The 15,020-nt window shown below is 37.7% G+C and overlaps 1 protein-coding gene across 1 annotated transcript; it reads right to left on the bottom strand.

Moving 5' to 3' along the window:
• Positions 1-10,749: 10,749 nt before the first annotated feature.
• LOC145985669 (zinc finger MYM-type protein 1-like) lies at positions 10,750-12,327 on the bottom strand. The gene has a single exon (XM_083119739.1). The coding sequence runs from the start codon at positions 12,325-12,327 to the stop codon at positions 10,750-10,752; it is 1,578 nt and encodes a 525-aa protein (XP_082975865.1).
• Between the last annotated feature and the right edge of the window lie 2,693 nt (positions 12,328-15,020).

The raw sequence follows: 15,020 nt of genomic DNA, 5'->3' as shown, positions 1-15,020 counted from the left end.
ATCTTGGCCCTTAACCCAGCAAATCCTACAATAACATCGCCAAGTGTCTCATCTTTTAATTTGCCAGGCACCTTTTAGTTGTGGGGTTGAATTTTTGAATGTTCTCTAGTATCAAAATATTTAAGCAATTCAGGATGTGATATATCTTTATAAACATCTTCTGTTTGAATATCAAGAATAAAACTATCTGTGTCCATGTACATCAATTTTATACGATCACCATAAAAAGGTTTCAACACATCATAATAAAGTTTTAACATATGCAATTTTTCCAATTCTAATATCACCGCCCCTACATAAATAGGTTTATCAAACTTAATTTTTGTTTTTTTTCATATTAAAAAGTGCCATATTGTTATCATAAATTCTTCTATAATTAAAATTCGGCTTTGCCACTAATTTTTTGCTCCGGCTGGAGTCGGTAACTAATTTAACATCACTATGCTTTCTAACATTTTCTATAGTTTTGCCATATACTGAATTTACCATTAATTTAAACAAAGTTTTATCAAATTGGCTTACTGCAGATGTTCGAAGCTCGGTGTTCGTATCAATATATGATTTCAACCATCTTGAGTGCCTGAATCTCAAAACTTTGCCAATTTTAGTTACTTTAACACCATGACGCATCAAAAATTGAAGGTTTTTGTAATATATTACATAATCCTGTTTTGATTCCAGAGTCATCATCAATCTCTTTTGTTTAGAACCGGGTGAACACTTAACCTCAGGAATTGGGGGCAGATCAGAAAACTTATTGTGTAAATTATCTGGAATTGTCAAATCAACCTCTAAGAATAAATCATAGTGACTGTCATCAAAATCCTGAAGATCCCCAATATTAAAATCTTCGACCCATTCAAGCTCTGCATATGGTAATTTATCCATCATAGCATTAGCTATTAGCATCAAGCTATTAGCATCCACATAAAGTATATAATTTGATGGCAATTCTGGATCATAATCAGAAATATATTTATTATTAGCTCTGGCATATCTCTGAGAACATTGTACCATGCCCACACGTATACATTGTTCCATAAACAAATACATGTCCTGATCCTGGATCAGATCCAATTGCATTTTAGTATTTAAAAACATGGCAGACCATGCTAGGCCTGGAGCACTGTAGAAATAGATTGGATCCAGTTTATAATTTTTCATGGAAGATTTTCTAAATGCCTGAAGTATATCGGCTAAAAGAGTCACATCAAGTTTTAAATATGCATTATGATAATCACCAAGCGTCTGGCATTTTCAATTGTCCCACATTAATTGAGCATGGTGATAATCTTCATCAGTGATTTCGGATGCCCTGAGTTTACTATAGAATGCTTGTTTTGGTGGCAAAGCACACTCATCAAATTTAGAAAAATCTGTAACATAGTCATATGGGTATACCCCTTTTCGCCTAATTAATTTCAAGTCCTGATTTGGAAACATGTCACAAGTAATTTTAAATTGATCATCTGATAATTGACTGGCCAAAGTAGCCAAGCTAGCCGACAGAATTCTATATGAATCAAGAAATCTTAAGTGAATGGAAACACTATTAAGTTTAATTATCTTGCTAATAGATATATATTTCTCATCATTTTCTGCTAAAATATTTAAATTCTGCTTGTCAAACCCCTCATACCTAATCAAGTGATGAAAATCATAATTGGATGCACCATGGCAAAATATTGGGACAAATTTTGGTCTCTGGATCTTTATATTACAACTATTACACAGAGCCATTAAGAATTTACCATCTGTATGAGAATGGTGTTTTACCTTGATATTTGTATTTGAAAATTTAAAATCACATATCGGGCATTTTTCTGTATTATTGAAATTTTGAATTTGTTCTTCTGTTAAAGGCATCATAGGTTTTGATTTTAATAAGATATTAGATGCTATGTCATAGCACTCATTTTCTATTCTATGTGCAAATTCTTTGATAGCATTTGGTCCCATATATAAGTGTGGTTCACTATCAACACCATTCTGTACAACAACATAACAAAAACTAGAAGGTACATGTAACTGGTATGATGTAATTGAAGATTCATCAGGATCTGGGCTGCAGAATGCAAGAGGTTTCAGGTTTGACTCAAAATCACAAACTATTTATGCTGGGTGTTCCAACAAGGCTTCAAATTTTTTAAAATTGGCATTTTCATTTGGATTAGGCATCACCATATGAACAGGTTTATGGTTGCCACAATATTTTAAATGTTCAACTAATTTGTTTTTAGCAATTTCTGTATTCTCTTCACTAACCCCATTTATCATTTTTCTACCATCAAATACAGTTAAACATCTTCGGCACAACTTAAATATTGTTTTAGATTTGTCTAGTTGTTTTCTTACTAAAGCTTCAAGATTGCGTATTAGAGTGTAATGGTATGTGCCATCCCCCTCAATTAAGAGTAAATCAATCGGAATAGCCAAATTATCATCAAGTGTACTAATTCTGAGAGGTTCTATCAAGCAATTCCCAGCACCATTAGAACAAATAAATACATTAATAGATAATTTTTTACCATTGATATCTCTGGCCTTTTTTTCAAATTTATCAATATTTTGAACAGACATTGGATATTCTAAGCCCTCCATAACATCATCAAAATCCTTTTCAGGTTGTTTATAATAACTTATTCTCTCTGGATGATTTAAAACTGGATATAAAGCAGCTAAAATACACCACAGAAAGCATTTCTCATCATTATTTTCTATGTTAACCACGGCTTTTTTGTTTTTAATATTGGCAGGTAATGGCAGATATGTCGAACCTTGTAGTGGGTTAAATTTAGAAATATTAATATATAACTTGTGTGGACTTCCACATAAACTCCATCCGGATTCTTTTGCAGCAATTTCAGAGTGTTTAATAATCAATTGCTCTATCAAACTACTTATTATTTTGTCTAAATTTCTATTTGAATAAACAGCTACAGTTTCTGTTATGTGGGGGTGTGTAAATTTTGATCCATTCGGTTTCTTATATTGTACAAATAATTTGAAAGATAATTTATAAGAACTATTTTGTTTATTTAGAATATCCTGCATATCAGGATTTATATTGTTTAAAAAATTCTCAATATCACATTTTGGCTCTGATATAAAACGGTAATCTTTTAGTTGGTTATTAAAACTACTTTGAATAGGTGCATAGCATGGCTTTTTTGCTGATCTAGTATTATTAGATGTTTCAAGTTTCCTTTTTAGACCAGATAAAGATGTAGATGGTTGTACATAACAAGTATTTTTATGTTTATATGTGAAATATTCCATGTTATATTTTCTATGGCATTTTGGGCATATTGTTGTTAGTGTTCTGCATTTGTCGGGATTACAATTCTTTTGGTGCCTAGTCCAATTATGGCTAGATATATTTTTATTGCATTGATTACAATATTTTTGATTTGGCATTTTTATTATTAGTTATAAGATTTCTTGGAGTTTAAATTAAAACTCTATACTTAATATAAAATATTAATTGGGTTTAATAATATGCTTTATATACTTAATATGTTAATATTTTTTTATTATTATATAAGATTTCTTGGGGTTTAAATTCAAACTCTATCTTTATTATAAAATATCAATTAAGTTTAGCAATATGTTTTGTGTACTTAGTGTATATATTTAGTGTGTGAGTATTTTTTTATCCTAGGTTTATCATATACAATTTTTTGGGGTTCAAATCAAAATTCTGTACTTAATAAAACTATGACAGATTGTCTAACTAAAGTCACTTGTGCGAAGGTAGAATGATTGTTTGGTTGGTTGATTTAGTTTATTTTTCTTCGTGTTTTGTGCCTCTTGGCTAATTTGCGAAGATGAGGATGAGTGATGAAAGGATGAAATTGATAAATAGACATTCACAAACAACCAAGCCCGACTGGGATTCGAACCCGGGACTCTTAGCGTCGCAGCGCGATGTGCTAACCGCTCGGCCACAGAGTCGGGCGAAGGTAGAATAAATATTGATCTACGGAAGCACCGACTCCAGAATCACTGACCTAGCACCATTCTGCAAGAGCATAGAAAGCATTGACCTAATGCCGTGTGTTATGTTTCGATCTTGTATATTGCCGAATCTACCAAACAACAAAACTTGCCCACGCGAAACCAAGCCGCGACACTCAACAAACTGAGAATAGTCACGCGAAGCCCAAACAGCGGGACTCAACAAATTGAGAATAGCCACGCGAAGCCAAGCAGCGAGACTCAGCAAGTTGAGAATAGTCACGCGAAACCAAGCAGCGGGTTTCAACAAATTGAGAATAGCGACGCGAAGCCAAGCAGCGAGACTCAGCAAGTTGAGAATAGCCACGCGAAACCAAGCAGAGCAATTCTAGAAGACTTCTGCACAATGTATTGTGTTTAGTATTAGATAAACAAGTTGAGCCTGGTCCTGAATTAAAATATTTGAGTTAACATATTAATATTCTAAATTTAAACCGGAAGTGGACCGGAAGTGGACCGGAAGGAAATATATATGTGGGTGTAGGTGGGTGGGTGTGGGTGGGTAGGTGGCAGATTCAGGTGTAGTCAAATCAATCTGAGAGGAGGGTCCTCTTTTTCTCAAAAAGTTTTCTTGTACAAAAATCTTAAATTTGATAGAGGAGGACACTTAAGCAATAAACTTTTATAGACATCTTAGCCTAATTTTAGCACAGGCAAGACCTCCTCATTTCTCGACCCAGTATTACCACAAATACCACTACTCTTATTAGCTGTTATTCTGGAAAGCATCGCGCAGAACCCACAGAGAGAGTACTGGAACATCTGTGAGCGACATTGTAATCCAGGTAGAATCATTCCATATGTTCACGAGTGTTCTGTTCGAAGTTCTGCATGGGTCATCACATGAAATACTGCCAGAAATGTATATTGAAATCACCACGGGGAAATGATGCCTTTGAGATCGTCACACCAGTAACCTGGTCATGGGAAGATAGACCGAGGATACTGTAAGAACATCAATCCATGTTTTGGAAGAAAAGAAGTATAAAGATTTTCCAGAGTATAATTAACTCGATCTTTTGTCTCCACCCCCTCCCCCCCGGAAATTGCATTTGTATAAGGGTAAATTCTGTTCGGTTTTACTTGATATTTAAAACTAAGTAATCCGCTCCTCGAAACGTCAAAAATTAATCATAAATAGTCAATTACCACAAGAGTAGAGAGCAATCTCCCTCCGCTCTGATATCTGGCCTTACTCCCTCTTAACGACTAAACCTCAGCGATCACTCATCCATGAGACATCCAAAAATGGTATCTTAACAGGGAATAAATGTCCATTGTTTTCTCTTATTGACGTACAAAAGGGCGATCACCTCTTCTCCTTGACGTAACAATAGGGCGATCTCCTCTTATGCTGTATACAATAAAGTGATCACCCCACTTGACGCCCAACTAATAGTTAACCTTCATTGTATCAAAAAAGCTTTAGCTAGAAAAGACGCCAATGTGTCTCCACCAAGCGATCAGATCTACCCGAGACATCCAAAATTGTCGATTAACAGAGAGTAAATACAGATTGCCTCCTCTCTTTCACGTATAAAAGACAGATTGCTTCCTCTCTCTCACGTATAAAAGGGCGATTGCCTCCTCTCTTTAACGTATAAAAGAACGATTGCCTCATTTCGTTCACGTATAAAGGGGCGATTGCCTCCTCTCTTTCACAGGGCGATTGCCTGCTCTGTTTCACGTATAAATGGGAGATTGCCTCCTCTCTTTCACATATAAAATGTAGATTGTCTGCTTTTTAACGTATAAAAAGGCGATTTCCTCCTCTCTTTGACATATAAAAAAGTGATTGCCTCCTCTCTCTCACGTATAAAAGGGCGATTGCCTCCTCTCTTTAACGTATAAAAGGGCGATCGCCTCCCCTTTTTGACGTATAAAGGGCAATCCTCTCATATATTTGACGTATAAAAGAGCGATCGCCTCCTCTCTTTCACGTATTAAGAACGTATAAAAAGGCGATACCATCTTATCCTTGTCATATAAACGGGAGATCGCCTCTATTCCTTGACGTATAAAGGGCGATCCTCTTGTATCTTAAAAGACATATAAAATGGCGATCTTCTGCAATCTCTGACGTATTAACCTCCTCCTTTATTCGGCGTATAATTCGACGATGCCCTCTTGGACGTGTACGTATAATAAAGCGATTACTCCACGAGACGTTCAGTTCAATGAATGTAACAACCGTAGCTAGGGAGGACAATGCTCCCCTCTTTCATCTCTCAAGAGAAGGTCGTATTTCTCCACTGTGGACAACTACAAGACTTTCTTCTATTCACAAATTCGCGACTCAGAAATTTGATATTCAGTTTAAAAGTTGAATTTACACCTGACTTACGGATACGTTGTCACATAATAAAGGCACCGCACCTCTTGTAATAACGTGAGTTTTTGATTCAGTCTTCAAGAAAGAAATTCGCCTTTAAGAACACGTCAAGAATGTTTCCTTTCTCGAGTAGTTTAGTGTGATTGACGTTTTTCATTTCCTTTCAACCCACGGGGGAAAGGAAGTTCGTTCTTGGGCGATGTTGATAAAGGCAATTGGAACAGTAATGAAAATGGAAAATTTAGAGGAAGTGTGAACAAGATGGAATGTTGTGATATGACTGAATGCTCTTTTCTTCGTGAACAAGAGACGTTCATTGTGTGGGATTGGAGTCGAGTTTCCGGTGTTCTTTTTAGTGCAGGGCATAGGGAGATCTAAATTGTGAGAACAACAACGATCCTGCGGTAAAACGAAGTTCTACAAACACCTGCTTCTACAATCTGTCCCAGAATTCTGTGGAACAAGTGAATGAAAACAAGTCCTCTGCGCAAGTGACTCGAGAGGGCTCAACCAATGAGGAAGAGGGGAAAACGCGACTGCGGTTACCAGCCGTTTGCAGCAGCGTGTACTGCTTCGCTTTCTCCCCTTCTTTGCCGTTTCGAGAGGCGGCATTCTTCTATCCTATATAATTCCTCTATTACAAGGGCATCGTCGCCAGCACAAAGCGAAAGGTGGGTCATAGCCCGACAAAAAATAAACACTTCCATTTTCTTGTCCACCAACTACAATAATGAAAAATTCTGGCCTCCCCGATGGCGCGGTGGTATCGTATTCGCCTTGCAATCAAGGGATCCCGGGTTCGATACCCGTTCGAGGCACATAGTGGTTCGGATCGCACTTTAAACTGTAGGTCCAGACCCGATAAACCTTACTGTGCATAACGTGGACTTAAAACACCAACTCAATCAATCAGTATATCAATAAATAAATCTAAAAATCTCTGCAACACCTATAACACATCTGATGATGCGGACGAGATATGTATGTAGTTAAACCTTTTATATATTCATATATAAAACTTTTGCAACACTTGGCAGAACTCACCTTCTCGGGCAATATCGATGCATTGCTGAATTCGTTTTAAACGAGAAACTTATTAACAAAAAAATTTGAAATTTTAAGCCCGATGTCGGAAGATTAAAATTTACTAGTTAGGAATGAAAATTAAAAAAATGGAATAAGATCGCCACTGACATCTATTGAGAACTCCCATCATTAGTTCTGTAACAGAATCTGTCCAGAAGTTCCACGGTGCAAAACAATAATTTGCTTCATTTTTTACTTTCAAAAACCAACAAATACCTTCTACAACGATCGGCACATGGACGAATGCTTATTATAAATCAATTAGTTAACATTAACAGTAAGCTAAAGAAGCTTTTAATGAGAGGTTTTATAATAATTTGTTACTTAGTATGAGTATTATGACAATATGCACATGATTTTGGTGGGAGCGTATGCTTGTGTGTAAGTGTAAGGTGGCTTGTGTGATGGTACATGTACGCGCACGTGTGCTATGCAGTGGCGGCGATTAAGCACCTTACCCCCCCCCCCGTTTTGGAACCCAATCGCCGCCATGGGGTATTCTAACTCACATTAGGTCCTAAAATAAGAGATGGTTATTCACGATCAGTATATATTAATTGTACAATACTTTATATTACCTATACAGTGGTGGTAATTTACTTTATAATAATAACAGCATCTCAGCCGATAATTAAACACTAATCCCGTAGCAACATATCCGTGGCACCTATCCTTCTAGGGTGAGTTCCGAGAAAAGGCGAATAAAGCCTTGAAAAAAAAGTCTCACCACTTCATATGTAATTTGCATTCAAACCATTGTGGCGAATTTGCAGCAGTAGTCTTGCAATGAGTTTTCATCATGTGAGCAATTGAAAAGAGAAAAATGATAAGGTAAGCACAGCATCCTTGTCTCACAGGTCGTTTCGGCATTGTGTATGTCTGCTTGTCATTCCACAAAGACCATACGAACAGATAACGAGCTGTATATTCGCAATTACCGCCAATTCATGGCATTTGTGCAGGCTTCATACAGCAATCAATAAGCCCGACCATGAGTTATGTCCATTGTCAATAGATAAGTGGAGCTCAACGATTTTTGTACAAAAATTAGGGAGAGAATTCACTCAAAATTATCAATGTATACAGAGATTGAAATTGATTGCTAGTTTTCAAACACTGGTGTTCAAAGGATCGTGTCTTCACTTGTTTTTAAAATCAACTTTTATAGGTTCTTGCGGCATTTTGTGATCATCTTTGGTCCCTCATATTTGATAGTATGACCAGCGTAACGAGACGCGATGACAAATGGTTTCAAGTTCAAAACCTGGATAGGTACGACTTAGTGTCAGAGACGGTCGGTCTCATATTTGTACTTTCGTTATTTAGGGTCGCTTTCATTCCACTTTAAGCTACTCGCGACGATAAGGATGACTAGATGAAATTGATGAAGGGAGACTCAACCACAACACCCATGCGCAGGCCGGAATTCGAACCCGAAATTTATGTTGCGAGGTCGAAAATGGACCAGGTTATGCACTCGCCCTCCGAAACAGTGAGACTTCGAGTACTGACAATCTGACCCAAGAATCTGACGTTTCTGTGCGATTTCTGAAGGCATACTAATCGCATATCAACCTGAATTCTAACAACTAAATCGTATATTTTGTTAATATAAAATACAGCGTACAAAGTCAATCCATTTGTGTCAATTGTGAACCTGTGCTGACATCTGTGCACTGCAAAAGTTTATGCGACATGTTGCTTATACAATACCAGAACCGTTGTAGTTTCCGGTTTGGACATTCCTCTTTTACATAGTCTGTTGCGTCACTGGCTGAAATGAGCGACGTGATTGGTCACTAGCGGGAATACCTATCCTACGCGTCACGGCAGGCGCTCGAAACAGCCAAACGAGCATGTTCTTGAGATTTGCCCGCAGTCTTATGCTATTGGAGGCCGGGAATAACACCAGACGTTCGAAACAGCCAATCAAACGAGCATGTTCCTAAAATCTGCGCGCGCTCTCATGCTATTAGAGGCCGTGAATAACGGCGGCCGTTTACTTTAGATATTTTGAAACTCGAGACAAAACTGAGACAAGTCTCGTATTGTCTCGATACCATTTCCAGTCCGAATAATAATAATACTAATAATAATAGCAACAATTAGTTTTAATGTAACAATACTCTTGGGTATCATAACATGCATGCACTGCTTTAGAGTAGAAACTAAGAAAACACAACCAAAACGAAATGATAGTATTAGCTGGAAAAGTGCCAGTCTAAAAGTGACTGATACTCAAAATTTTTCTATTCTCTGTGGAAGTCTTAAAAGATAAATTATCATGGCACAACATGAACTTTGGAACAAAGTTAACGGGAAATGTAATACACCCACATTGCTGGCGCTGAAGATAAAGAACAGAAGCCAGTTAACTGCTTTCGAATATAGATTGCAGAACGGGTCATTATCTCGCAATAAAAATCGCCAATTTTTCGCGAAATAGAAGCAAAGGGGTGACTTGCATCCCTAAGGATTCGCGGGAAGGAAGGGGGAACGGGCTATTTTTAAAGCAAAAGGTCATTCTTCATTTGTAATCGGATTCAATAAATGGATCGCTGTTGCACTTTTCTAAGCCCGGGCAATTAGTCAGCACAGACAGGTATCCTGTCATCCTTTCCTTTTTTCTCTTTTCGCATTCAGTGTTGCCAGCCATTTAAAAATATCTCATTTTTTCAAGTTTGTTCTTCATTCTATTTTGATGAGTTGACAGATACAGATGCAGATAATAATCAGATTCGACAGTAGCGAAGCGTAGTCTTACGAAGGAGACAAGCAATGTTTCAGTACAACAAAACATGTAGTACAACGACATGCCGAGGGGAAAGATTCAAGGTTTATAGCCTCATTTACCCAGTCGCTGGATTTGTCAAAATATCGTAATAAAGTGACTGTACTAAAAATAAACCATATGATCCGCAAACGTCACATTTACTTTTTTAAAAAAATCCAGGTAACGTTATTCATATGATATTAAACGTTTTGCATATGCGAACTTTCCGCATACGACTAAAGGGAGGCGGAATTTCTTACTTACTTATTAGTACCTTTATTTGTTCATTATTATTTAATATGGTCAAACGGTGACCAAACCGATTTAGATAAAAAATAATGGGAATCATTTGTTTATTTTACGCTGCATGATGTAATTTAGTATTTTTGGGCACCCTAAAAACCGCATTGGAGTAACTTAAACACTAAATAAAAAGTTAAACACAAACAATAAAAAATTCATTTCAAAGCAAAGAAACACATGCATAGACGATGTACTCACCACAATAAATTTCAAACTCTTGGTCCATTGGATGCCACCCTTAGTGACGATATTCATACTCCATTCTTCTTTTCTTCTCTAGAAAATGTTTAAGCACACAATCGTAAAATTTAGTTTCATCCATTTTGAGTTCCTTTAATAGTTCCTTCTCAATGGACAAATGAGCAAGGGCTGACAACCTTTCCTGACCCATGCTGTTCCTGGCGAATGTCTTGATACGTTTCAGCGTTGAAAACGATCTTTCAACTGACGCTGTTGTGGCTGGTATAGTCAGTACTAGCAGACACAGTTTGTGGAGTTCGGGCATCACTTGTTGTAATTCGTTGTTTACAATGTACTTCAAGATGTCCTTTACACTCTTATTGCGGAAACAATCCCGAGAATAGGCAATACTGAGCTCGGTGTGCAACAAGGTTTTGTCAAAATGCTGGATGTACAGTTGCATAAGCGATGAGAAGGCAGTTTCTGGAAATTTAGCAGCATACATGCGAAATTTCCCGCTATCGAGCAATTCAACAAATCGTAGGGCCTCAAGGTTTTCAAAACGTGAAGACAGTTGGCTTATGATGTTGTCTATAACTTCACAATATATACGTTGGTACTGAGATTTTGTGTCGCCTACATTGTTCCTCTTCCTTCTCGGCTGTGGTACTCCTGCAATATCTATTGTCCTTGTATAAATTATGTCAAATTGTTCTCGTTTCTTGGTAATGTCACTTTTGACACTTTCAATTTCTTTGAGGCAAAATCCAATATCCATAGTTTTTGTTTGCAGCACATTAAATAAATATCCCGTCAAGGAAAATATTTCCCCAAACAAGAGAAGAAAAAAGTTGGTTTCGAAACTATCCAGGAATGCCAAGAAACCACCCGCAAAAGAAATTGTTTTACTGTCCCAGTCTTGTGCATTGCCAATAATGTCCTCAAACATTTCAATTATCTTCACTCTATTTTCGGACGTTTTTTGTACAAGCCGTTCACTGTAGTTCCACCTGGTCTGAACCACTTCAGGTAACCTTGCTTTAACTATATCGTGGAGAGCAGCATTTCTTTTTGTCGAATGCGAAAAGAAAGAATCAAGGCCACTTAGCGTCGAGAAAAACACTTTGCATTCACTAATGTTGCTCACTGTTTGAGAAAGTACTAAATTTAAGCAATGTGCAAAACAGTGAACAAATATTGCACTAGGGAAAATCTGTCTGACTCGTGCTTGTGTCCCCGAGAGATCCCCTGCCATTACGGCTGCCCCGTCGTATGTTTGACACACCAATTTTGATTCCCAGCCTAGTTTTCGAATTGTTTCAACAACGTGGGCAGCAATTACAGCTGCAGTTCGGTTCCTGCTGACATCCTCAAACCCCCAGAAACGCTCAACAATTTTTCCTGACTTCGTCACGTAACGAAACATCGTCGAAAGTTGCGATTTCCGTGATACGTCCGAGGATTCATCGATCATAATAGCTACGAACTTGGTTTCACTTACCTCGACCTTAATTGCGTCCGTTATGACACCACTCGTGCTTTTAATAAGGTCATTCTGAATCTCACTTGACAAGCCAGTAAATGTTGTAGAATTCTCCAAATAACTTGCCAGCAAAGTATCAAATTCTGCCAACATATTTACAAGTTCTACATAATTTCCACGGTTCAATGATGCCTCACTTTCATTGTGTCCCCGGAATGATAATTCTTGACTACCAAGAAAGGTTGTTACACTTGCAAGACGCTTTAAAATATCGCGATTTTGACGAACAACTTTGTTATGGCGCTCGATTGTTACTAGTCTGTGGTGATCCAGAGCAAAATCCACACGAGATTTTCCGAATTCCTTCAGAATTAAAAATGCCCTTATGTGAGATTCTGCTTTTTCATGTCTCTGTAATGCATTGTGCACGTTATTCAGATCACAGTATCCCTCACTTGACCACACGGAGTTCGTCTTGTGCACGGCGAACAATAAGCATGGCCAACAGTACAACCTACTGCGTGCTTCACAACCTGCTAGCCAAATAAACTTGTGGTACAAATTGCTTTGGAAATGTCGCACAAAGCCCCTTGGGCTAACTTGTTTTAAGTCCGGTAAATGCGGTGTTGGTCGACCCTCTTCCACGATTTTCATTTTAACACTTATCTCTCTCGAGCTAAACGAAGCAATTTTCAATTGCTCAATAATACACCCGCACTTCACATCAACCGTTCCTAAATACGCGTTCATTCCGATAAATTCACAGCACAAAACACGAAGGAACAAACACTCACACTATCCCACGCGCTTTCCACAACTGCAAATGCAAGCATCCACACATGATCACTTTGAAAATCTCTGAAACAACAGAAAGTGATACCAACCTATTTCCTTAATTTTATCCGTCACAAAGGAAAGATATATCAGTTTGGAGATAAAAATTACGCGGAGGAATCAGAATCATTTCAGCAGAACGAGTATGTACATTAATATTTAAGTAATAAAGTGTCATTCAATGGCGTGCCCGGGGCGAAGGGGGGGTGGATGGTAGACATAACCCACTTTTGGCCCAGTATATCTAAGAAAAAACGTCAAAGGAAAGAAAAGATGACAAAATGGGGACCGTAAAAAGACCCTGGGAACACCACTTGCGTCATAATAATAGAACTTAAAACATATTCGGGCCTCCCCGATGGCGCAGTGGTAGTTTCGTCGCCTTGTAATCAAGGGGTTCCGGGTTCGATACCCGGTGGAGGCACAAGTGTTTCAGATCCCATTTTAAACTGTAGGTCCAGTCCCGATTAGCCTTACTGTGCATAAAGTGGACTTAAAACAACAAATCAATCAATCAATCATTAAAACATATTCTTGTGCTCATAATATGCAGAATGTATACGATTTACTTCTATGCCATGTATAAATATCAGTAGATAGTTCTTTCTCAGATAGATTTATTTTCACCCCAAGTTTTATACAAAAGCAGTCAATTTATTGATTGTAAAATTTGTGAAAGAGCTCACTTGAATTACTGCGTAAATAATTTGGCAGTTGCAAACACTGGTAGCGGTCAACACTTCTGGCGTAATTTGAGCTGGACCGACCAGGAAGCAGGGTGCAGGACCAAGGTCCGTCCAATCTTCCCTCCCTCCCTGAGAAAACTCTTCACGGGGGTGCAGAAATTCCACTGCCCCCAACTCCCAATGTCAACTTTTTTTACGCGTTTTACATTTCGCGAAATCTAAAATATAATATAAAATGTAATATAATATGATATATATGGAATTTAGAACAGTGATAATAACTTCTTTTAGTTATTTTATGACTAACAATTATTATTATATTTGCGATCTTGTTTACGTGTTCATGAAGACAAATATTCGTTACTAGTTTTTGCTGGCAACGTACCCATAGATGAATCCTTCTGCTTTCGGTTGAACTCGGCTATTTTCGGGAATCACGCAAGCTCGGAAAGCACAGCTCTTTGTAGAAGCTTTGTGGACGGGTTCCACCAGAATTTCACGCTTCGCCATGTGACTCCTTCGGAGGCCTTATTTTCCCGCAGAACGGCTGCAAGCATTGAGGCTGGTGCTTGCTACAGAGCTGCTGGGGGAGTTTGCGGCCGCATTTTTTCGCGAAATCGAGTGCGATGGAAACTAAATACGGTTAGAACATTAAGTACATTAAATGATATTCGAATTATGCAAGCAGTGCTTGCATTGCTTGTACTATATCTTCGCCTCTGATATTCGAAACACGCAAAATTTTCTTGCTAAATAAGACGTGCAGCAGTTTCTCGTCATCAGAACGTACTTGCTGCGAATGACATCACTCTAATATTTGCATTTTAACAAACAGACAGAATGTAAAATGCACCAAATCAGCTTAAAACAACGCATTAAAATTGTACCAAGAGGCACGCTGGAATGCTTTCGTATACTTGAATCAAACTTGAATGCATTTTATTGCATGTATGTTGTATCCTTAATTTGGTACGACTGGTTAACTTACCATGCATTTTTTCTTCACTTCTTCTTCGATGGCGCAGTGGTAGTGTCGTCGCCTTGTAATCAAGGGTTCCCGGTTTCGATACCCGTTGGAGGTACATAGTGGACCGGATCCCACTTTAAACTGTAGGTCCAGTCGCGATTATTATAAAATGGACTTCAAAAACAAAAACCCAAACTCTTAATATTATTTTAATAATTTATTTCTAAAGATCTCTCGGACCGAAAGTTGAAAATGACTAATATTTCATATACTATGCATTATATAACATTATTTTCTATATTAAAAAAAAACAAAAACGAAACCTTATTCCAAGTATCTGTATGGACTTATTTTGAGAA

The sequence above is a fragment of the Lepisma saccharinum genome, chromosome 3 (assembly GCF_977018435.1).
Source record: "Lepisma saccharinum chromosome 3, izLepSacc3.1, whole genome shotgun sequence".
Lineage (NCBI taxonomy): Eukaryota > Metazoa > Arthropoda > Insecta > Zygentoma > Lepismatidae > Lepisma > Lepisma saccharinum.
This window is presented reverse-complemented; position numbering and strand designations above follow the sequence as displayed.

Coding starts and splice junctions, on each gene's coding strand:
- LOC145985669 (XM_083119739.1), bottom strand. CDS start 12,327: ATGTTGGCAGAATTTGATACTTTGCTGGCAAGTTATTTGGAGAATTCT.